The sequence below is a fragment of the Oncorhynchus nerka genome, linkage group LG20 (assembly GCF_034236695.1).
Source record: "Oncorhynchus nerka isolate Pitt River linkage group LG20, Oner_Uvic_2.0, whole genome shotgun sequence".
Lineage (NCBI taxonomy): Eukaryota > Metazoa > Chordata > Actinopteri > Salmoniformes > Salmonidae > Oncorhynchus > Oncorhynchus nerka.
Window position 1 is genome coordinate 35,740,365 of NC_088415.1, and position 25,666 is coordinate 35,766,030.

The following is a 25,666-nucleotide window of genomic DNA, read 5'->3' on the forward strand; positions in this document are numbered from 1 at the left end:
GTGGTGGGTTTCTGGGGATAGTGTATATGTGCAGGGTTAGATGGTGATGAAATTTCAGTTTTTCCCATTATGGCTTTTAATTGCGGTGACCAGTATGTGCAATCCGCACTCCGACCTGTAAAAGGCTGCAATAGGCAACACATCCTCTAGTCTGCCAGGAAAGCACACGAAGAAGAACATGGTAACAAATGGGCAATGATGAACCTCAATTTGAGGAGCGCACTGTCTGGGCCCGGGACAAGAGTGGCAGAAGGAAGGGTGTAGCGTAGGTAAAACTATCGTACAGTACAGTGCAGTGGGCTTCCACTCAATGAGTGCGGTCAATAGACATTGAAACCCGGTGCAGTCATCTAGGTGTAGGGTGCTTACGTGTGCGTCAGTGATTTTCAGACAACTCCAAGTCGACTGTGCGTAAAACTCCAAGAAGAGGTTTGTACAAGTTCGTACTGTATGTATGACACGATTTATTGGAACACACTTTTACTTTGTCCTGTGAATTCAGATGCCTCATGTATCCATCAACCTATTTTTTTAAAAACCTCTGACTATTTGGAAACAACCAAGCCGCTTGTTCTTGAACCATCGACATGTTCACGCGCGGATCTAAAAAGCGACGGTCGAATCGCTCGGTAAGTAGATCCGCCAGAACTACAGTATGTTGTGACATTGTTTTGTGGTTTTTTAGAGTCCAGTGTATCTTGTTATCTGGAAAGTACTTGCATCGTTTAGAATACCTTTATTGGCGATGAATAGCGTTCATAAAGGTTATCGAGTAGGCTGCAAGTAAATATATAACTTTAGGCTATTTTGTTCAGCCAACATTGATTAGGCTATGTATTTGTTTTACTGTTTGTTATTGGCTTGATTATAGACCTCTCTATGCGCTAAGCGTTTTTGTATGTTATCATTTGACAAGTTGCTTTGCTTCCCTTGATTTAGTTTACAGAAAGCCGTTCTTTGTTTTATGACTCGAGTTGAATCGTGGTTGCGTGGGAGGGGCGTAAGGTCACTTCTTCGATGGCATTTACCTGCACAGGTTAGGGTTAGACAACTTCGAAGTATAGCCCCCCCCCTCCACGACCCCAGGCCACACACTTAGGGAGCTCTGGTGTGTGTGTGTGCGTGTACGGACACTTATTGCACAAAGACAATGTCGTCTTTATTTATTTAAGAACATTTACATGCCAAAGCATTTGCGTTTACACGTGTTGATGGTGACAGGGAGGACATGTTTTAGTTGAACCATGCAGTCAAGGAGGACTAGTGTAGCTGTTGATATACTCAACATCTGGCTCCTATCAGACTTGGAGCATTTCCAATGTCCTTTAAAAGTGAATCCCACTGTAATTATATTGGAAGGTTGGCTTGTGAAACTCACACACAACAACTGATCCACACTATGGTCTGCATTCATGACTACTCTGTAACTACAGTATCTGTTCCATAAGAACTTCTGTGGAAGTGTTATTTGGACATTATATCAGACATGCATGTATATATATATATATTAATTTATTTCTAAAGGCAGTTAATGTTGCCATAAGGCGCATGCAGGGGAGTATGCGTCTCCTTTCCTATGCAGGAGCTTAAAAAATGTAAATAAAGCTTTTAGTCAGCATCATTTTAATAGCCTGGCGCAATCCTCCTATCGCAAGCTAAACATGCAGGTAGTTGAGACATGCAATAGCTGCAACATTATGCCTCTTCGGTTTTGGCATGAGTTACTTGAAAGGGTGACTTGAAGTCAAGACACAACACAGTAAGCCAAGTGAGTTTGGTTGGTGTCAGCCTCTCATAGTCAAAGAGAGGATCAACTTTCAGGAAGCAATACAAGCATTATTACCAGAACATTTTATCCCTGTAGTTCTCTTATAAAAATCCCTATTGACAACATAATGAAATACTCACTGAGCCTCTGTAATATGAAGGTTAGCAATGCTAACAAGTACATGTACAATCCCGTAGCGAATGCTAACAAGGTCATTGAATGGAAAGGGAGATACCTAGTCAGTTGTACAACTGAATGCATTCAACTGAAATGTGTCTTCCACATTTAACCCAACCCCTCTGAACCAGAGAGGTGTGGGGGGGGGCTGCCTTTAATCGACATCCACATCATCAGTGCCCGGGGAACAGTGGGTTAACTGCCTTGCTCAGGGGCAGAATGGCAGATTTTTACCTTGTCAGCTTGGTGATTCGACCCAGCAACCTTTTGGTTACTCGCCCAACGCTCCTACCCGCCAGGCTACCTGTTGAAAACATTTGATACAGTCTCAAACATAAACTATTTGCAGGACAGACATTAGGCTTACCGGGGTATTTGGCAAAATCCACTGGATGGTTTTTCAATACAGTCAAAATTATTTATTTTAAGTTTTTCAATACATTTGAATATTTGTGGTTAGTTAGTACCTGCAGTCCACTTGTGCAATACGCTAGGAGATAAAGCAGATTGTGTTATTTATTTCACGTCATATTATTTTACATTATGAAGCTTAGGGCTTACCATAGCTCCCTAGAACAGTTGAGCCAGTCACATGTTTGTTTTGTAAATAACACAACGGGAGAAAGCGGGAGCTGGTGAGTCCAGCTGTGTATTTGGTTTAACTTGCTAGTCAGCTAAGTAAGTGGCTACATTTAATAAGGAGACGGGGCATCCTATAGTGTTTACTTTCTGCTGTGTTTGAGAAGTCAAAGCGCCTTTTTGATTTCCTTGCATAGATTTTTTTTCTTTCTCCTCTCTGTTCTCTGCCCACCTGCTCCTCCCCCCTTTTCTCAGCAGGCAGGCTTGTTGCCCTAGCGACTCCACACAGACACAGCATGTACACCTACTGCTCCAGAGCCAGTACTGTTCTTCCTTCAGACAAGCATGCGTCAAAACTTTGTTCATTTGCACAATGTCTCTCGTTCACATTTGCTTGTAAATGTCCAAGCTCACCAAAAAAAAAACTACCTATACTTCTTTAACTTAGTGAGATGGATTTCCTGTCTTTGCAATTTGTGCACTCATTAGCTAGGAGCCTCTATTGAAATGATCTATTAGTTAGTGAATTTATTTGCATTCTGGTAATAGACGCCCAATCGGCTTTTTTAGCGCCTCCTTGTGTACGAAGACCGTTATACTGTAAATCTGAGGATGAGAGAAGGATGGTATGATATGAAAATCTGGATACCGCCAAACCATAAGACATCCCAGCTCATAAAGTTATACAAGTAACTCAAAAATGCTACTCAGCTTCCTCCACACACAAAACAAACATTTGACTGCATGGCTATTGATCCAGGAGGGGATTCTCTGCTGTTACCAAGAGAATCTTGATTTTGCAAGAAGCTAACCACTTAGCTAGATAACTAGCTACTAAATTAGCCTACCAAATGCACAACTGCAGAGCATTTAGCACATTTTAGAAAGTTCACTTAGTACACTGAACAAAAATATAAATTCAACTTGTAAAGTGTTGGCCCCATGTTTAATGAGCTGAAATAAAAGATCACAGAAATGTTCCATATGCAGAAAGCTTATTTCTCTCAAATTTTGTGCACAAATTCATTAATGTCCCTGTTCGTGCGCATTTTTCTTTGCCAAGATAATCCATCCACCTATGGTATATCAAGAAGCTGACTAAACAGCATGATCATTACACAGGTGAACCTTGTGCTGGGGACAATGAATGGCCACTCTAACATGTGCCGTTTTGTCACACAACACAATGCCACAGATGTCTCAAGTTTTGAGGAAGCGTGCAATTCAAAGTTGTTTCAGAGAATTTAGCAGTACATCCAACCGGCTTCACAATCGCAGACCACGTGTATGCCGCTGTGTGGGCGAACGATTTGTTTATGTCAATGTTGTGAACAGAGTGCCCCATGGTGGGGTAATGGTATGGTACCGACAACAAACACAAATGCTTTTTATCAATGTCAATTTGAATGCACAAAAATACAGTGACGAGATCCTGAGGCTCATTTTTGTTTAAGCTATCTATGTCTAACAGATGCATATCTGTATTCCCAGTCATGTGAAATCCATACAATAGGGCCTCATTTATTCTTTTCAATTGACTGATTTTCTCATATGATGAATTATAACTCAGTAAAATCTATTAAATTGTTTCATGTTGCATTTATATTTTTGTTCAGTATGGTTATACGATATCAAGCTCGCAGACATTTAGTTGTGAATTCCATACTGTAACTAGATCACCTGGTGCGTGCTGCACAATAGTCAGTGACTCACAAAGCTCCGGTGTCTTGTGCTTGTAAACAAACACCATGTGTCTGGGGACTACACGTAAGCTTCATAATAAAACATAACGAGACGGGTGAAATGAAGAATGGGATCTTCTTTATCTCCTAATGTATTGCACAAGTTGACTGCAGATATTCAAATGTATTAAACGAACTTCAAAGAAATAGTTTCGACAGTATTGAGAAAACCATCCCATGGATATTTCCAAATACCCCCGGTATACGGTATACAACTCAAGCCTAATACAGTATGATAGCGTATTGTAGGGAACAGGGATGTGTTCCTGACATTCCAGAGAGAAGAGCAAGATAGGCCTATGTGTGTGTGGTGTGATGGTTAGTGACGCTTTCCCTGCAGGCTTGTGTGTTTGATGTATCTGAGTCCAGCCCAGTGTGTAGTGTAACTACCATGTCTCGGTGAGTTAGGCTGCACAGGCCTGTGACCCCTGACCCACTCCCCTGAGTTAACGTTTAACTTCTCAAACACTGAACACATCCTGCTGTCTCCATTGCAGCATCTGTTATTCTATGCATTGTAACAGCGTTACTATGTAAACAGATTGTTATAACATGGGTATAAGAGCAACAAAGTGTTACTTAGCATTACCATTGTATGGCTATGACTGCACTGGTCAGCTTTTAGGTAAAGGGTCTAACGGTGAACTTTCTGCGGCCTTGTTGGATAAAGCGTATTATCAAGATCAAAAGGAGTAACTAAAGTAGGGTGTATGTATGTGCGTTTGCGAGCGTTCATGTGTACGCTCTCCTATACAGATGTGCAGTCTTAATTTGATCCCTGTTGTTGCAGATAATTTTCCTGTGCAGCATGGAATGCAAACTTGAGCGTATTCTAGGTTTTAAAAAGGCTTTTAAAGTTTGTAATTTCCACTTTAAAATGTCAGGCTTGATGTTCTCTAATGAAAAATGTATCAACGCCTACAATAATGTCCATTCATAATAATCCACATGTCCTGTTTCTGCAGGATTTATTTTCCTGCTGTGAGAAACTGTTCAAATTAAAATGGCACATCTGTACCTGCTTTGCTTTTAATGGAGAGAATACGTTTTTTTTCTTGTGTGATACTACAAACAAACCTATTGTCAATTCAAATGTTCTATTTACTTCCCACATATAGTTTATAAACTCACTTCCTACCTCTGCAGTCCCCACCCATCACATCCCCTACTTCAGAAAGCAAAGTAGGCTAACCCACTGCAGGGACAGAAACTTGATGTATATTTTCTCTTGCCGAGAGATGTGAAGGAAACGCATGAAACCCACATTACCTTGACTTTTGTTACTGTCTGAGAGAGTCTTCTTGACATCATCCCCTTCCCATGTTCTCTTGCACATGATGAATTTCGACTCGCAGCTCTTGTCTTCATTCAAGGAAAAATCATCCTAAAGGAACAAAAGTTGTATGATGGATCTGAAGTTTTCCATTACAAACTTTATTTGTCATGGTAATGATATGGAGCTCACATCCCTCTCTCTCTCTCTCTCTCTCTGTGAACACGATACAGTGTTAATTAGAACCATCTTGGCAGGTATTGATGCATTTCTTTCTGGATCAGTTTACAGATGGGACCGTTTTAATGCCAGCTTTTTCTCCATGAGCAGAATGGATCAGCTTTATGACGGGGATGAAGTAGGACCTTGTGTTTCACATGTGTCCACTGTTATGAAGGCATACATGAATGTAATCCCTACATAGCAATCATCATCTGCCTTCTAGCATTGATCAACTCCCATAAATGTTTTAAATTGATTGTAAAGTCGGAGAGCAGTGTGCTATTATCTACAATATGTTTGTGATTTCACTGCTGAGTATGCTGATTTAACCACACGTGTACTGAACCGAACACTACTTTACTGGCCTAACAAATGTTAGGTCATATTTTCTGCATCTTTATTGCAAATACTAATGCTTCTCCGCAAGCTTTTTTTGTATTCCTCAGTTATTTATTGTGCCCACAATCCCAAATGCACGGCATGATTTGCAGGCCCTCTAACTTCTCTCCCCCAGGACTCTAATCCTCCATTTGTCAATACAACATGATTGTGCTACTCCTCCCATCTTTCTCTCTGTATTTATTGTACACTTTGCTGGGCTTTCCCAGGGAGTCCCGTGCTCTGGCGGTGAGCTACACAAGTCGGGGATCAGTAGGCATGACAGAGGGCAATGTGGCTTCGCAAAATGTTTGTTTTTAGCACACGTGTTACCATGGGATCGCATTCCCCAGAGACAAAAGACTCTGCTCTCTGACTCTGAAAGATTGCGTAAGCATGTGTGTTCAGGACACGGTATGACGTACACAATATACATGTGTGTTTTGTATTCTTAATGGATTTCAACTTGGAGGGGAACGTCTGAAGAAGACTTACTTCCTCAGTACTCCGTACCGTTTTGCTTGTTTATACATCCTACTGGTTTAACGTAGATGTCTTACAGTACATGCATGTCTGTGTCTAAGCTTGCACGTACGCCGTCTCTGTGTAGCTATTCAATCCCACAACAGTTGCAATACAACTATGTGAACCATTTAATGTTATTTTCCATAGCGTGTTCTTTCCTAACCTGTTGATGCTGTTCATAGATTGGCCGTTTTGAGCTCAGGGGTGTGTGATGGCGCCATTGGTAGATTTGATGTTGAAGTGTATCGGGTTGAGCAGTTTAGACTCTTTCTCAACGAACTGCAAACATATCAACATCTGGACTCCGTTAACCAACAGCCACATTTATACAGGGATGAATAGAGCAAAATGCAGAGGTGTTTCTTTTCTGTTCAACGACACCCAAAATATTGGTCTACTGCATCTCTGTTGACACTGACTGCAGCCCCGTCATAATAACCTCCAGGTCACAAGCCATAAAATGCTTCTCTCAAATGGTTTAACTGGCTTGACATGAATATTAACGTTTCATTCACCTTATGTCCTGAGATGTGGTTTCACAACAGATCAAGACAAAGCTGCACCGGTGCTTTCCCAAATGGATTTGCTTTATTGGCATGTGTATGTCTGTGAGAGAAGGATAAGTAGCCTGTGTGTCTGTACAGTTTGTAAGATTGTTCAAAGGGAGTCTCTTTTTTTGTTGGCAACATCCTGTGTTTTTGTCTCGTGGCAGTGACTCTCTCTCACTTATCTGAGAAATATTGTTTCGCTAACCATCCCATCCTTCCCTTCCTATTGTTTGGAAGGGCTGGTTAATTATGCTTTGCATAATAAAATAAGAGGACTGACATTTTCATGGTGTGAAGCAACTTTTTATCCGATACTGTATATCAACATCGAATGTAAGAAAAGAGCCAATTATTGAGAGGGTCGGTTTAGAAAGTGGGAGAAGGGAGGCAGGATGACAGCGTCAGAGCAAAGTGGAAACGGTGACTTCATGGAGAGGGAAAGCAAAAGGTGGCACACTTCCTCTCATCTGTTTCCTTCCTCTCATCTTTAAAAAGAGACTCCACAGTAGAGCAGTTGTCACACACTCTCTCAAAGACTACTTAACTGAATAGAGACACACACACACCAATACTAATGCTCAAGTCAATAGTTAGCTTTTACATGTAGGTCATCTGTTTATGGTTTGTTGAATGTGCTTTGAGAACTTCTGAATTTGCCAAATGACTTGTGATCATGTGTGGCTAGAGTCCCACTCCCAACAGGAGCTGTAGTATGGGGGGTTGGACCCAGTTACTGGGCTGTTTCTTCTGGACTTGACAAGAGCTTAGCCTGTTCCTCTAACCGCTTGCCACATAGCAGCGAGCACTCGGCATGTAATCCGCTCACCCACCCGCTCCCCACACACAAAGCTGGGTAATGGACAAGCCGTCTGTGCAAGCATACACACAGACCTTTCACATGCATATGAATCAGGGGCTGGAAACAAAAATAATTTTCCAATCATTAAGTTCTGAACAGAACCTTTTTTTTTTTTTTGTTCCGTTCTACTGTTCCAGACAGAAATAAAGTTCTGAACTGTTTAGAACCCCCAAAAAATGACGGTTTTGATTGTTCCTTTTTAAGCCTCTGATATCGACATTTAGCTCATCATTAAATTAATTCAAGAAAGGGTATGGATAGAGCAGCTTGCTATGATGCTGGCAAGTTTATTTTAATTTTTTTACATGCTTTGGACAGACGAGTGTAGGGCGCGAAATGCAACTTAAATGTTGTGGGTGGTGAGAGGGTAGAGGATGAGGCTTGGCTTGACACACTGGGCATCTTGTTGTTATGACTGTCATGCCCTGGCCTTATCTTTGTTTTCTTTATTATTTTGGTTATGTCAGGGTGTGACATGGGGGATTTGTGTTTTTGTCTGGTCTAGGGGTTTTGTATGTTATGGGGTGTTTTCTAGTCTAGGTGTTTGTAAGTCTATGGTTGCCAAGATTGATTCTCAATTAGAGGCAGGTGTTTATCGTTGTCTATGATTGGGAACCATATTTGGGCAGCCATGTTCTTTGGGTATTTTGTGGGTGATTGTTTCTTGTGTCTGTGCCACACAGGACTGTTTCGTTGCCAGTTCACTTTATTTGTATTTGTGTTCATGTTCAGTTTCCCCTATTAAAACATGGACACCTATCACGTTGCGTATTGGTCCGATCCTTGTTTCACCTCTTCAGAGGAAGAGGAGGAAATCTGCCATGACAATGACATGCATTATATAAATTAGGCCCACAGAATTATACCATACCTATGGAGGAGCAGCTTCCATAAAGGAACTTTTAATATCTTGGAACTTCAGAGTTGGCTTAATGTTGGACCAGCTAGCTAGCTAACAAGCTTGTGTGTGTGCAGAGCGGCACCATAATTAAAATAAAACGTCTTCGCTGTTTTGTAGTTAATCCAAATGTGAAAACTATAGTATCCTTAACAAGCACTGAAAAGGTTAATCCATCCTTCTCTCATTAACAATTTCTCCCTAATTTCTGACTCACGCTTGTAACGTCAGTAGGCTACTAGACTATGCTTCGGAGGGGCAGGTTGCCTACACACACACTTGCAAAGATTTTCAGCTGACAGGCAGACACTGGAATAAGTTTCTGAGTGACAGACTGAGGACTTTGCATAGGTGATTTGTTGTGTTTTTGTGGGACTGGGGAAAAATGCCCTGAATGTAAAATAATGTTATTAACCGGTTCCCATACTTTTAAAAATAACTGTTCTGTTCCAGGACAGTGTAGATCACTTTCGTTCTGATTCTGTTCCTTGACAAATGTCCTTATTTGTCGGTTCAGTTCCCTGAACATAATGTGTGTACACATAAACATGCACAACCCTACCCTATTAACATAGACCATTTTACACATTATTTACATGCATATACTCACAGATGACATCACACACATGGAATATGAGCGACCACTCTCGCATAAAGTACACTGATGTGTATTTGAACCAATGCAATCCTACTTCTCTGTCAATCACAATGCTTGGCAGTTCTATACATTTTATGATGTTGCTTAGTGAGAGAATGAGTGCTATGTGGTCGTAAAGTCTTGCCCGAACACGCAATCATCATATATTATGCAATCAAACTGCAGTTGTGCAAATTGAGGGTGTAAAGGATTATTCTGTGCATTTCCTTGGATCTCAGTGAATTTACTTTGCTTCCTGGAGAATAATCTATTCAGAAAGATCACTCCTCTCAAATACTATGCAGCAAATACAGTAGGGATAGACCTCTCTCTAGACCTCTCTCAGTCCATCCGTACTGCCTTTTGATTTAAAGCGAAATGACAACTTTACTTGTGTGACCGTTTCTCCTCCCACTTCACTCACTGTCAAGTTAAATAAATAAATGCTGTGTTTGTTCATCATTTTATCGCCATTGTTTGTGATGCATGAATGGTGTTATCGTACTTGGTGTTGTGGTTTCAGGAGGAGGAAAACCCAGACCAGGGACAACCATGTATGAGATGTGGAGACCAGTGTCCAGGCTTTCGCATGCATGGCTGGAGGTAGGCCTCTCACACTCCCGTCACACACTCTAAACACTCCCTCCTCGCCTCCTCACAGGATCATAGACAATGTTCTCAAGATATTTCATGTGATTATATTTCACGGCATAGGTTTCTTTACTTTCATTTCGCATTCATAACTCATGTATTATAGATCTGATCAGTCTAGTGCAGGCAGTGCCTTCTTGTGTGTCGCCTGTTGCTATTTGGTTGTCACTTCATTATTGAGGAAGAGTCACATGGCTAACTTAGTATCATTTGCATAATTAGAGGTGATTTCTGACAACAGTTGGGTCTGTGTGTTTGTATATCAGTGGACTGGGCCCTTGGAGAGATTAACACAACTGTGTCCATGTTGAGAGCAGGCCTAGAGATTGACTCAAACAAACATTATCCACACACAACACATTTACCACATCCAGAGCAGATAAAGCGCCCAGCAGTGTATATGGAAAGGTCATACAGAATCTAGGCTATAGACACAAAAGCATGTTAAGCAAATGTGAGAGCAGCTGCACTTTGTGTGTGTGGACGTTATCCACACACAGCACGCACAACCTCTGAGGGCAAGGGATCACCATTAGACATGCTATCTGCATGTGTGTTGTGTTTTTAAAAAACTTTTTAAAGGGTTAATGATTTAACCTTTATTTAACTAGGAAGGTCGGTTAAGAATAAATTCTTATTTACAATGACGGCCAAACCCTAACCCGGAAGATGCTGGGCCAATTGTGCGCGGCCCTATGGGACCACCCAATCGCGGCCAGTTGTGATACAGCGTGGAATCGAACCAGGGTCTGTAGTGACTCCTCTAGCACGGAGGTGCAGTGCCTTAGACCGCTGCCCCACTAGGTAGAGCCATAATATGCTATGGATGGATGTAGCCCTATTTTACATGACACTGTAGACATTCTACATACTGTATCTCAATTAATAAATGAATAAGAGGTGTTTTTAAATAAATGCAAGATGACATTTGAAGTCTTACATTTACATTTGACATTTAAGTCATTTAGCAGACGCTCTTATCCAGAGCGACTTACAAATTGGTGCGTTCACCTTAAGACATCCAGTGGAACAGCCACTTTACAATAGTGCATCTAAATCTTTTAAGGTGTGGGGGGGGGTGAGAAGGATTACTTTATCCTATCCTAGTCTTGGAATGGAAATGGCAGAGATCATAAGAGAAGCTTTGCTAAACTAAATTGTCTTGACTTGGTCTTACTACCAGAGAGTGTGAAATAGCTGAGCGTTGAACTGGAACAAATTCTAGTGGACACAAGGGGAATTCCACCAGGTTTAGAGGTGAGTCTTTGTCCACCGGTGTGTTAAACACATTTTAACATAATCTATACAGCTCACTTTACCCCTGAAATGAGTATTTGTCAGTTGGAATGTTTTTCAACCATCTATGGTCATATAGCAGTCTAGTCAGTGTCCCCAATGTCTTTCCGAGCAGCAACTAGTTTTCCACTCCTCCTTCCATGTGTTGTACAGTCCCCCAGTATGAACTCCCTCCCCTCCTCACTGTGTCAGCCAGCTGGGTCTCTTGGTTAGTCCTAATCCTGTCCGTCACCCTAATAAGATTAGCCCTTTCAGCCCCTGCTACTGCCACCACCGCTGTGATGAAGCCCTAACCCCCCCCCCCCTCCCTGAATCTCTCCCTTTCTCCTTCTCCACATCCCTTTCTTTCAGCCCCTGCCTCTGCCACCACCGCTGTGATAGAGCCGTAACCCCCCCCCACTTCATCCCTCGCTCACTTTCCCTCCCCCTGCCCATCAGTCTGGCTTTTCACTGTCCTTGCTCCGTTAATAAGTACTTTATGAGGAAGGGCAGTTTAGGTTTTGATTTAGGACCAGTAAATCTTTTGAAGACAAATATTTGTTTTTTTTTAACCTTTTATTTTAGCGGGGAGTCTCATTGAGACCAGCAGCAATTACACTTTAAAAGTTAGAAACACAAATACTTCAATCAAATTCTGACTATTTTCTTAAGTGCTCCCTTAGTTGTTTTAGTGAATGGGGACTACACTCACATTTCATGGTAGATTTGACAGAGAGAAACACCAACTGTCAGATTGAACGAATAATCAGATCGAAGGAAGGTCAAGTCAACAGGCGTTTGAAGACAAACCAAGCTTAATCTAAAGCACATGGTGACTCTACTGTACTTTTTATACTGTCATGCTAAAAACACAGATGAACTTGATATGCCACTGTCATCGTACCATTAATGTGTTAACCAGGGGTGTACCGAAACAATTCGTGCTTCTACTTCAAAAAATTCACCTTTCCAGAAACAAGCCTCTCACTGTTGCCGTTTGCTATAGACCTCCCTCTGCCCCCAGTTTTGCCCTCGACACCATATGTGATTTGATTGCCCCCCATCTATCTTCTGAGCTCGTGCTGCTAGGTGACCTAAACTGGGACATGCTTAACACCCCGGCCATCCTACAATCCAAGCTTGATGCCCTCAATCTCACCCAAATTATCTATGAACCTACCAGGTACAACCCCAAATCCGTAAACACGGGCACCCCCGTGTTTAACTAACTCGCCCTCCAAATACACCTCTGCTGTTTTCAATCAAGATCTCAGCGATCACTGCCTCATTGTCTGCATCCGTAATGGGTCTGCGATCAAACGACCACCCCCCATCACTGTCAAACGCTCCCTAAAACACTTCTGCGAGCAGGCCTTTCTAATCGACCTGGCCGGGGTATCCTGGAATGACATTGACCTCATCCCGTCAGTAGAGGATGCCTGGTTATTCTTTAAAAGTGCCTTCCTCACCATCTTAAATAAGCATGCCCCATTCAAAAGATGTAGAATTAGGAATAGATATAGTCCTTTGTTCACTCCAGACCTGTCTGCCCTTGACCAGCACATCCTGTGGCGTTCTGCATTAGCATCGAATAGCTCACGTGATATGCAACTTTTCAGGGAAGTTAGGAACAAATATACACAGGCAGTTAGGAAAGCTAAGGCTAGCTTTTTTCAAACAGAAATGTGCATCCTGTAATACAAACTCAAAGTTCAGGAACACTGTAAAGTTCATGGAGAGTAAGAGCACCTCCTCCCAGCTGCCTACTGCTCTGAGGCTAGGAAACACTGTTTAGCACCGATAAATCCACAATAATTGAGTTTCAATAAGCATTTCTCTACGGCTGGCCATGCTTTCCACCCGGCTACCCCTACACCGGTCAACTGCCTGGCACCCTCCACAGCAACCCGCCCAAGCCCCCACCATTTCTCCTTCACCCAAATCCAGATAGCTGATGTTCTGAAAGAGCTGCAAAATCTGGAACCCTACAAATCAGCCGGGCTAGACAATCTGGACCCTCTCTTTCTAAAATTATCTGCCGAAATTGTTGCAACCCCTATTACTAGCCTGTTCAACCTCTCTTTCGTATCGTCTGAGAGTCCCAAAGATTGGGAAGCTGCCACGATCATCCCCCTCTTCAAAGGCGGTGACACTCTAGATCCAAACTGCTACAGACCTATATCTATCCTACCTTGTCTTTCTAAGGTCTTCGAAAGCCAAGTTAACAAACAGATTACCGACAATTTCGAATCTCACCGTACTTTCTCCGCTATGTAATCTGGATTCAGAGCTGGTCATGGGTGTACCTCAGCCACGCTCAAGGTCCTAAATGATATCATATCCGCCATCGATAAGAGACATTACTGTGCAGCCGTATTCATCGACCTGGCCAAGGCTTTCGACTCTGTCAATCACCACATTCTTATTGGCAGACTCAACAGCCTTGGTTTCTCAAATGATTGCCTCGCCTGGTTTACCAACTACTTCTCTGATAGAGTTCAGTGTGTCAAATCGGAGGGCCTGTTGTCCGGACCTCTTGCAGTCTCTATGGGGGTGCCACAGGGTTCAATTCTCGGTCCGACTCTCTTCTCTGTATACATCAATGATGTCGATCTTGCTGCTGGTGATTCTCTGATCCACCTCGATGCAGACGACACCATTCTGTATACTTCTGGCCCCTCTTTGGAAACTGTGTTAACTAACATCCAGACAAGCTTCAATGCCATACAACTCTCCTTCTGTGGCCTCCAACTGCTCTTAAATGCTTGCTATTCAATCGATCACTGCCGACACCTGCCCGCCCATCCAGCATCACTACTCTGGACAGCTCTGACTTAGTATACGTGGACAACTACAAATACCTAGGTGTCTGGTTAGACTGTAAATTCTCCTTCCAGACTCACATTAAGCATCTCCAATCCAAAATGAAATCTAGAATCAGCTTCCTATATCGCAACAAAGCATCCTTCACTCATGCTTCCAAACATACCCTCGTAAAACACTCTACTCAACAAATTGGATGCAGTCTATTACAGTGCCATCCGTTTTATCACCAACGCCCCATACACTACCCACCACTGCGACCTGTACGCTCTCGTTGGTTGGCCCTCGCTTCATACTCGTCGCCAAACCCCCTGGCTACAGGTTATCTACAAGTGTCTGCTAGGTAAAGCCCTGCCTTAGCTCACTGGTCATCCTAGCAGCCCCCACTCGTAGCATGCACTCCAGCAGGTATATCTCACTGGTCACCCCCAAAGCCAATTCTTCATTTGGTCGCCTTTCCTTCCAGTTCTCTGCTGCCAATGACTGGAACGAACTGCAAAAATCACTGAAGCTGGAGACTCATATCTCCCTCACTAGCTTTAAGAACCAGCTGTCAGAGCACATGTTTACTCTGTGTTGTATGCGTCGAATTGCTACGCTTTATCTTGGCCAGGTCGCTGTTGCAAATGAGAACTTGTTCTCAACTAGCCTACCTGGTTAAATAAACTGTCTGTTATAGTCAGTTTCGTTATGGTGAAATTATTGAACGTATGAAAGACATTGGGCCAAATGGAGAGTTTACTTGGTTGTTTAATGTTCCAGTCTGGTATCAGAAGAATGAGAGGTGTTTAATCGTTTTAAGTCAGAGGTGTCAGAACCACAGTTAAGAGGGCAGAATAAATACATGATTGAGATGTATTGGGGTCACTGCTTAACATCTTAAAGACTCCAGAGCCCAAGACAAATAACCTCTCCTTTTAATAACCCATTCACAGTAACACCTGACCCCATTACCCCCATGGAGGACAAACCGGCAAGTGACCAAAGAGCGCCGCTGTTTAACCCCACTGTCAGGGCAGTGATCCATCTTCAGCACTCTCTCCCAGACAGGGCTGAGGCCTCAGAGGCAGATGTCTGGATCCACCAGAGGAGGAATTAAGTTACTTGTGACCCCACAGGTCCCAGTCGGTGTCACTGACATACAGAGTGCTCAAAACCAACTAATTGGGGAGGGCCGGCAGGCAGGCGGGTGGCATGGCGATTACTCTGGCACTAATTGGTGGCCACAGAGCGAGCGTTCTGGGACAGTGTCCATCTGTTTCTTGATGGATCTGTCTAATCTGGACTCAGAGTACCATCATGACACAGTAAGAGAGAGAAGCTATACTGTAGCTACTCAGTTTCAATCACAGCTAATCACACCAAGGGCACACACGCATTCATGCCAATAGGATTATTTATCACTGTACTGTACACACTGTTTGGTACATTACACTACCCATTTAATCCATTTGACGATTGAGTGGCCAAACTGATGGGACTGGGTGGCTAGATTAAGATGTACATATCTAAAACGTCTGACAATTTGACTTAGTTCAGAGTGGACGATGAAATTGTGATTTTCTGGAAGCTTTTGTAGCTAAATATTCTAACGGTTCATTATGTTTGGATTGATGGTACCCTTTACAGATGTTTGAACTGAGAGTGATGCTAGTATTGGTTGGTGAGTGACAGAGACCAGAAAAGGGACAATACCAGAGATGTACTGAGGGATAAAAGAGAGATTGACAGGCGAGGTAAATTAACACAGATCTAAGGGCAAATGGCCTTTTTGGTGGGATCATTTGACTGACAGGTCATCGTGGAGTGATTTGAAAGTGAGGTTAGATGAGCTGTTATGATGTTGTACTTCTTCGAGGCCTGTAGCCAATCCAAGAGCTGCTCTGAATGTCATCCTTTTTAATTGGTCAAAACAGAAGTACTTGATAACCCACATGAGGTGATTATTTATCAATTATGCTTGTCTTGATTTGACTTGTCAGAACTAAGAATGATTCTTTCACAAATGGGTGGAGGTAGGGGCTTGGATTTCTTTGTCACCTTATTGACTCAAGCGGCTTTATTTCTTCCTTTACTCATTTGTTTTGTTGAATGTAGCCACTAATTGGAAGGCTACTTGCTCATAGAACATACAAGTGAAATTCTTGTGTTAATGTGTTAGCTCACAGTGGGAAGTGGATAGTGGGAACACATGGGCCCCTATTCTCCAGAGGTAGAGGGTTTAGAATTTAGATTGAGTCTGTTAACACTGCTAGCAGATTTATAAACAGGAGGGTTAATGATTGTAATTAGGATTGTGGCATTCTAAAAGTGAAAATGAGCAGACAGAGAGGTCTGTCTGCTCTCCCACAAGAGGGCCAGCAGGGAAAATGTTATTCATGATTACTATGTGTCAGGATTATTTGGCCCTGCTGTGCATACTAATGGCAGTTACTGAGGCTCCATGGTGGCCTAGTTCACACTGTGTTATCCACACAGAAGTTATCTACTGAACATAATGAATAAGGCTAGATAAGAGTACCACAAGCTAATGGATAGTGTTTTGAAGGGATGTAATAATTCACCGATACGCATCGGTCCCTGATTCAAATGTTTAAGATACGAATGCATCGGTCCGCAGACCCCAAACCAATCCAAATGTAGCATGCATCAGTCAGAAAATCTATTAAAATGTTATAAATCACAAATGAAATGTGTTTTGTTGTTGCTCATATTACTTTCTTTCTACCTTCTGAAAATAACATATTTTGTAACAGTGTCGAACTAAGCATGTAACTGTGATGACATTCACTAGGCATGTTTCCATTGACCCAGGTTTATTTGACAAGTCTAAAATGTATATATTTGCGACATGTGCAATGGTAACAAGTAATTTATTAGTTGACTAACAACCTATGTAATTTTCTAGTGTAATCTGTGTGAAATGGCTAGCTAGTTAGCAGTGCGCTAGTAGCGTTTCAATCGGTGATGTCACTCGCTCTGAGACCTTGAAGTAGTTGTTCCCTTTGCTCTGCAAGGGCCACGGCTTTTGTGGAGCGATACGTAACGATGCTTCAAGGGTGACTGTTGTCGATGTGTTCAGAGGGTCCCTGGTTCAGGACCAGATTGGGGCGATGAGAGGGTCGGAAGCAACACTTATCTATGCCCTGTTGAATATTGTGTTTTACCAGAATAAAAGTGAGCTATCGGAGACAAAACTCTCATCTGGCTATAGGCTACCTGCCGAACAGGGCTTACAATAGATTTTATTTTTATTGTTCAGGTTCACCATCAGCAATAGTTTTGGCAGTTTTGCTTTAAACAATCAGTGTACAAAACATTAGGAACACCTCAGAACAGCCACTATTCACCGGGGCATGGACTCAACAAGGTGTTGAAAGCGTTCCACAGAGATGCTGGCCCATGTTGACTCCCATAGTTGTCAAGTTGGCTGGATGTCATTTGGGTGGTGGGCCATTGTGGTTAGATCTTTTGTCTTTCCCATTCACCTTCTGAATGGCACACAAACATAATCCAGGCCCAGCTCATGAGATCCATCAGCAGCAGATTTTGAATGTTTTTTTTTCCCTGTATTGTATCAAGGCTCTAGTTTAATCTCATCTTGATTATTGTCCAGTTATATGGCGCTGCACAGAAAGACTTAGTTAAGCTGCAGCTAGCCCAGAACAGAGCGGCAAGTCTTGTTCTTAATTGTAATCAGAGGGCTAATATTAATACTATGCATGCCAGTCACACTTGGCTAAGAGTTGAGGAAAGACTGATTACATCACTTCTTGTTTTTATAAGAAACATTAATGTGCTGGAAAACCCAAATGGTTTGCATAGTCAATTTACACACAACACTGACACACACACACACTTACCACACCAGACATGGCACCAGGGGTCTTTTCATAGTCCCCAGGTCCAGAACCAATTCAAGGAAACATGCAGTATTCTACAGAGCCATGATTGCATGGAACTCCTTCTCATATAGAGCTACAAGCTATTTAGTCATTGTTAGTTTTCTTAACCTGGATAACACTCGCCAGCCCAGCCCCCCTGCCCCATCCACCGCTGCCCCCTGGACTCTGATCACTTGGCTACATAGCTGATGCACGCTGGACTGTCCATTAATCACGGTACTCCTTTCTGCTTGTTTGTTTTATCTGTCGGCCGAGTTGGCTAGTCAATGCCATCTCACCTGCTGTTGTTATGCTAGCTGATTAGCTGTTGTCTCACCCACTGTTTTAGCTAGCTTTCCCAATTCAACACCTGTGTTCACTGTATGCATCGCTGTATGTCTCTCTAAAATGTCAATATGCCTTGTATACTATTGCTCAGGTTAGTTATCATTGTTTTAGTTCACAATGGAGCCCCTAGTCCTATTCCTCACACCCCTGATACCTCCTTTGTCCCACCTCCCACATATGCGGTGACCTCACCCATTACAACCAGCATGTCCAGAGATAAAACCTCTCTCATCATCACCCAGTGCCTGGGCTTACCTCCGCCGCACCCCACCATACCCCTGTCTGTGCATTATGCCCTGAATATATTCTACCACGCCCAGAAACCTGCTCCTCTTATTCTCTGTCCCCAACGCTCCAGGCGACCAGTTTTGATAGCCCTTAGCCGCACCCTCATACTACTCCTTCTCTGTTCCGCGGGTGATGTGGAGGTAAACCCGGGCCCTGCATGTCCCCTGGCACCCGCATTTGTTGACTTTTGTGATCGAAAAAGCCTTGGTTTCATGCATGTCAACATTAGAAGCCTCCTCCCTAAGTTTGTTTTACTCACTGCTTTAGCACACTCTGCTAACCCTGATGTCCTTGCCGTGTCTGAATCCTGGCTCAGGAAGGCCACCAAAAATTCAGAGATTTCCATACCCAACTATAACATCTTCCGTCAAGATAGAACTGCCAAAGGGGGAGGAGTCGCAGTCTACTGCAGAGATAGCCTGCAAAGTAATGTCATACTTTCCAGGTCCATACCCAAACAGTTCGAGCTACTAATTCTGAAAATTACTCTCTCCAGAAATAAGTCTCTCACTGTTGCCGCCTGCTACCGACCCCCCTCAGCTCCCAGCTGTGCCCTGGACACCATTTGTGAATTGATTGCCCCCCATCTAGCTTCTGAGTTTGTTCTGTTAGGTGACCTAAACTGGGATATGCTTAACACCCCGGCAGTCCTACTATCTAAGCTAGATGCCCTCAATCTCACACAAATCATCAAGGAACCCACCAGGTACAACCCTAACTCTGTAAGCAAGGGCACCCTCATAGACGTCATCCTGACCAACTGGCCCTCCAAATACACCTCCGCTGTCTTCAACCAGGATCTCAGCGACCACTGCCTCATTGCCTGTATCCGCTACGGTGCCGCAGTCAAACGACCACCCATTTACATTTACATTTAAGTCATTTAGCAGACGCTCTTATCCAGAGCGACTTACAAATTGGTGCGTTCACCTTAAGACATCCAGTGGGACAGCCACTTTACAATAGTGCATCTAAATCTAGTAAGTGGGGGGGTGAGAAGGATTACTTTATCCTATCCTAGGTATTCCTGAAAGAGGTGGGGTTTCAGGTGTCTCCGGAAGGTGGTGATTGACTCCGCTGTCCTGGCGTCGTGAGGGAGTTTGTTCCACCATTGGGGGGCCAGAGCAGCGAACAGTTTTGACTGGGCTGCGCGGGAACTGTACTTCCTCAGTGGTAGGGAGGCGAGCAGGCCAGAGGTGGATGAACGTAGTGCCCTTGTTTGGGTGTAGGGCTTGATCAGAGCCTGGAGGTACTGAGGTGCCGTTCCCCTCACAGCTCCGTAGGCAAGCACCATGGTCTTGTAGCGGATGCGAGCTTCAACTGGAAGCCAGTGGAGAGAGCGGAGGAGCGGGGTGACGTGAGAGAACTTGGGAAGGTTGAACACCAGACGGGCTGCGGCGTTCTGGATGAGTTGTAGGGGTTTAATGGCACAGGCAGGGAGCCCAGCCAACAGCGAGTTGCAGTAATCCAGACGGGAGATGACAAGTGCCTGGATTAGGACCTGCGCCACTTCCTGTGTGAGGCAGGGTCGTACTCTGCGGATGTTGTAGAGCATGAACCTACAGGAACGGGCCACCGCCTTGATGTTAGTTGAGAACGACAGGGTGTTGTCCAGGATCACGCCAAGGTTCTTAGCGCTCTGGGAGGAGGACACAGTGGAGTTGTCAACCGTGATGGCGAGATCATGGAACGGGCAGTCCTTCCCCGGGAGGAAGAGCAGCTCCGTCTTGCCGAGGTTCAGCTTGAGGTGGTGATCCGTCATCCACACTGATATGTCTGCCAGACATGCAGAGATGCGATTCGCCACCTGGTCATCAGAGGGGGGAAAGGAGAAGATTAATTGTGTGTCGTCTGCATAGCAATGATAGGAGAGACCATGTGAGGTTATGACAGAGCCAAGTGACTTGGTGTATAGCGAGAATAGGAGAGGGCCTAGAACAGAGCCCTGGGGGACGCCAGTGGTGAGAGTGCGTGGTGAGGAGACAGATTCTCGCCACGCCACCTGGTAGGAGCGACCTGTCAGGTAGGACGCAATCCAAGCGTGGACCGCGCCGGAGATGCCCAACTCGGAGAGGGTGGAGAGGAGGATCTGATGGTTCACAGTATCGAAGGCAGCCGATAGGTCTAGAAGGATGAGAGCAGAGGAGAGAGAGTTAGCTTTAGCAGTGCGGAGCGCCTCCATGATACAGAGAAGAGCAGTCTCAGTTGAATGACTAGTCTTGAAACCTGACTGATTTGGTTCAAGAAGGTCATTCTGAGAGAGATAGCGGGAGAGCTGGCCAAGGACGGCACGTTCAAGAGTTTTGGAGAGAAAAGAAAGAAGGGATACTGGTCTGTAGTTGTTGACATCGGAGGGATCGAGTGTAGGTTTTTTCAGAAGGGGTGCAACTCTCGCTCTCTTGAAGACGGAAGGGACGTAGCCAGCGGTCAGGGATGAGTTGATGAGCGAGGTGCGGTAAGGGAGAAGGTCTCCGGAAATGGTCTGGAGAAGAGTGGAGGGGATAGGGTCAAGCGGGCAGGTTGTTGGGCGGCCGGCCGTCACAAGACGCGAGATTTCATCTGGAGAGAGAGGGGAGAAAGAGGTCAGAGCACAGGGTAGGGCAGTGTGAGCAGAACCAGCGGTGTCGTTTGACTTAGCAAACGAGGATCGGATGTCGTCGACCTTCTTTTCAAAATGGTTGACGAAGTCATCTGCAGAGGGGGGGGGAGGGGGAGGAGGATTCAGGAGGGAGGAGAAGGTGGCAAAGAGCTTCCTAGGGTTAGAGGCAGATGCTTGGAATTTAGAGTGGTAGAAAGTGGCTTTAGCAGCAGAGACAGAAGAGGAAAATGTAGAGAGGAGGGAGTGAAAGGATGCCAGGTCCGCAGGGAGGCGAGTTTTCCTCCATTTCCGCTCGGCTGCCCGGAGCCCTGTTCTGTGAGCTCGCAATGAGTCGTCGAGCCACGGAGCGGGAGGGGAGGACCGAGCCGGCCTGGAGGATAGGGGACATAGAGAGTCAAAGGATGCAGAAAGGGAGGAGAGGAGGGTTGAGGAGGCAGAATTAGGAGATAGGTTGGAGAAGGTTTGAGCAGAGGGAAGAGATGATAGGATGGAAGAGGAGAGTAGCGGGGGAGAGAGAGCGAAGGTTGGGACGGCGCGATACCATCCGAGTAGGGGCAGTGTGGGAAGTGTTGGATGAGAGCGAGAGGGAAAAGGATACAAGGTAGTGGTCGGAGACTTTGAGGGGAGTTGCAGTGAGGTTAGTGGAAGAACAGCATCTAGTAAAGATGAGGTCGAGCGTATTGCCTGCCTTGTGAGTAGGGGGGGAAGGTGAGAGGGTGAGGTCAAAAGAGGAGAGGAGTGGAAAGAAGAAGGCAGAGAGGAATGAGTCAAAGGTAGACGTGGGGAGGTTAAAGTCGCCCAGAACTGTGAGAGGTGAGCCGTCCTCAGGAAAGGAGCTTATCAAGGCATCAAGCTCATTGATGAACTCTCCGAGGGAACCTGGAGGGCGATAAATGATAAGGATGTTAAGCTTGAAAGGGCTGGTAACTGTGACAGCATGGAATTCAAAGGAGGCGATAGACAGATGGGTAAGGGGAGAAAGAGAGAATGACCACTTGGGAGAGATGAGGATCCCGGTGCCACCACCCCGCTGACCAGAAGCTCTCGGGGTGTGCGAGAACACGTGGGCGGACGAAGAGAGAGCAGTAGGAGTAGCAGTGTTACCTGTGGTGATCCATGTTTCCGTCAGTGCCAAGAAGTCGAGGGAGGCATAGGCTGAGATGAACTCTGCCTTGTTGGCCGCAGATCGGCAGTTCCAGAGGCTACCGGAGACCTCGAACTCCACGTGGGTCGTGCGCGCTGGGACCACCAGATTAGGGTGGCCGCAGCCACGCGGTGTGGAGCGTTTGTATGGTCTGTGCAGAGAGGAGAGAACAGGGATAGACAGACACATAGTTGACAGGCTACAGAAGAGGCTACGCTAATGCAAAGGAGATTGGAATGACAAGTGGACTACACGTCTCGAATGTTCAGAAAGTTAAGCTTACGTAGCAAGAATCTTATTGACTAAAATGATTAAAATGATACAGTACTGCTGAAGTAGGCTAGCTGGCAGTGGCTGCGTTGTTGACTTTGTAGGCTAGCTGGCAGTGGCTGCGTTGTTGGCACTACACTAATCAAGTCGTTCCGTTGAGTGTGATAGTTTCTACAGTGGTGCTATTCGGGGGCTAGCTGGCTAGCTAGCAGTGTTGATTACGTTACGTTGCGTTAAAAGAACGACAATAGCTGGCTAGCTAACCTAGAAAATCGCTCTAGACTACACAATTATCTTTGATACAAAGACGGCTATGTAGCTAGCTATGTAGCTAGCTACGATCAAACAAATCAAACCGTTGTACTGTAATGAAATGAAATGAAAATGTGATACTACCTGTGGAGCGAATGCGACCGGGTTGTTGAGTGAGGAAGTTCTATTCGGTAGCTGTTGGCTAGCTGTTGGCTAGCTAGCAGTGTCTCCTACGTTAAGGACGACAAATAGCTGGCTAGCTAACCTCGGTAAATTAAGATAATCACTCTAAGACTACACACTCTAAACTACACAATTATCTTGGATACGAAGACAGCAAAGACAACTATGTAGCTAGCTAACACTACACTAATCAAGTCGTTCAGTTGAGTGTAATAGTTTTAACAGTGCTGCTATTCGGAAGACGGTGGACGTTTGCTAGCTGGCTAGCTAGACTACGTTAGGACGACGAAATACGATAATTACGCAATTATCTTTGATACAAAGACGGCTATGTAGCTAGCTAAGAAGAAATTGCTAAGATTAGACAAATCAAACCGTTGTACTATAATGAAATGTAATGAAATGTGATGAAAAGTTATACTACCTGCAGACCGAAGCGCTCGGATGCGACCGCTCGCTCCAACCCGGAAGTCCAAAGCCACCCCTCATCACTGTCAAGCGCTCCCTAAAACACTTCTGTGAGCAGGCCTTTCTAATCGACCTGGCCCGGGTATCCTGGAAGGACATTGACCTCATCCCGTCAGTTGAGGATGCCTGGTCATTCTTTAAGAGTAACTTCCTCACCATTTTAGATAAGCATGCTCCGTTCAAAAAATGCAGAACTAAGAACAGATACAGCCCTTGGTTCACTCCAGACCTGACTGCCCTCGACCAGCACAAAAACATCCTGTGGCGGACTGCAATAGCATCGAACAGTCCCCGCGATATGCAACTGTTCAGGGAAGTCAGGAACCAATACACGCAGTCAGTCAGGAAAGCTAAGGCCAGCTACTTCAGGCAGAAGTTTGCATCCTGTAGCTCCAACTCCAAAAAGTTCTGGGCCACTGTGAAGTCCATGGAGAACAAGAGCACCTCCTCCCAGCTGCCCACTGCACTGAGGCTAGGGAACACGGTCACCACCGACAAATCCATGATTATCGAAAACTTCAACAAGCATTTCTCAACGGCTGGCCATGCCTTCCGCCTGGCTACTCCTACCTCGGCCAACAGCTCCGGCCCCCGCAGCTCCTCGCCCAAGCCTCTCCAGGTTCTCCTTTACCCAAATCCAGATAGCAGATGTTCTGAAAGAGCTGCAAAACCTGGACCCGTATAAATCAGCTGGGCTTGACAATCTGGACCCTCTATTTCTGAAACTATCCGCCGCCATTGTCGCAACCCCTATTACCAGCCTGTTCAACCTCTCTTTCATATCGTCTGAGATCCCCAAGGATTGGAAAGCTGCCGCAGTCATCCCCCTCTTCAAAGGGGGAGACACCCTGGACCCAAACTGTTACAGACCTATATCCATTCTGCCCTGCCTATCTAAGGTCTTCGAAAGCCAAGTCAACAAACAGGTCACTGACCATCTCGAATCCCACCGTACCTTCTCCGCTATGCAATCTGGTTTCCGAGCCGGTCACGGTGCACCTCAGCCACACTCAAGGTACTAAACGACATCATAACCGCCATCGATAAAAGACAGTACTGTGCAGCCGTCTTCATCGACCTTGCCAAGGCTTTCGACTCTGTCAATCACCATATTCTTATCGGCAGACTCAGTAGCCTCGGCTTTTCGGATGACTGCCTTGCCTGGTTCACCAATTACTTTGCAGACAGAGTTCATTGTGTCAAATCGGAGGGCATGTTGTCCGGTCCTCTGGCAGTCTCTATGGGGGTGCCACAGGGTTCAATTCTCGGGCCGACTCTTTTCTCTGTGCATATCAATGATGTTGCTCTTGCTGCGGGCGATTCCCTGATCCACCTCTACGCAGACGACACCATTCTATACACTTTCGGCCCGTCATTGGACACTGTGCTATCTAACTTCCAATCGAGCTTCAATGCCATACAACACTCCTTCCGTGGCCTCCAACTGCTCTTAAACGCTAGTAAAACCAAATGCATGCTTTTCAACCGATCGCTGCCTGCACCCGCTTGCCCGACTAGCATCACCACACTGGATGGTTCCGACCTTGAATATGTGGACACCTATAAGTACCTAGGTGTCTGGCTAGACTGCAAACTCTCCTTCCAGACCCATATCAAACATCTCCAATCGAAAATCAAATCAAGAGTCGGCTTTCTATTCCGCAACAAAGCCTCCTTCACTCACGCTGCCAAGCTTACCCTAGTAAAACTGACTATCCTACCGATCCTCGACTTCGGCGATGTCATCTACAAAATGGCTTCCAACACTCTTCTCAGCAAACTGGATGCAGTTTATCACAGTGCCATCCGTTTTGTCACTAAAGCACCTTATACTACCCACCACTGCGACTTGTATGCTCTAGTCGGCTGGCCCTC

The 25,666-nt window shown here is 44.9% G+C and overlaps 1 protein-coding gene across 2 annotated transcripts in view; it reads left to right on the plus strand.

Moving 5' to 3' along the window:
* The window catches only part of LOC115102376 (protein prickle-like), a 44,652-nt gene continuing 18,986 nt past the window's right edge, over positions 1 to 25,666 (plus strand). The window contains exons 1-2 of one of the 2 annotated variants that reach the window (XM_029622278.2): positions 1 to 629; positions 10,130 to 10,209. In XM_029622278.2, coding sequence (XP_029478138.1) covers positions 588 to 629; positions 10,130 to 10,209 — 122 coding nt within the window. In that variant the 5' untranslated portion in view covers positions 1 to 587. The remainder of the gene's footprint in view (positions 630 to 10,129; positions 10,210 to 25,666) is intronic. The other variant, XM_029622279.2, reaches the window with a different exon arrangement.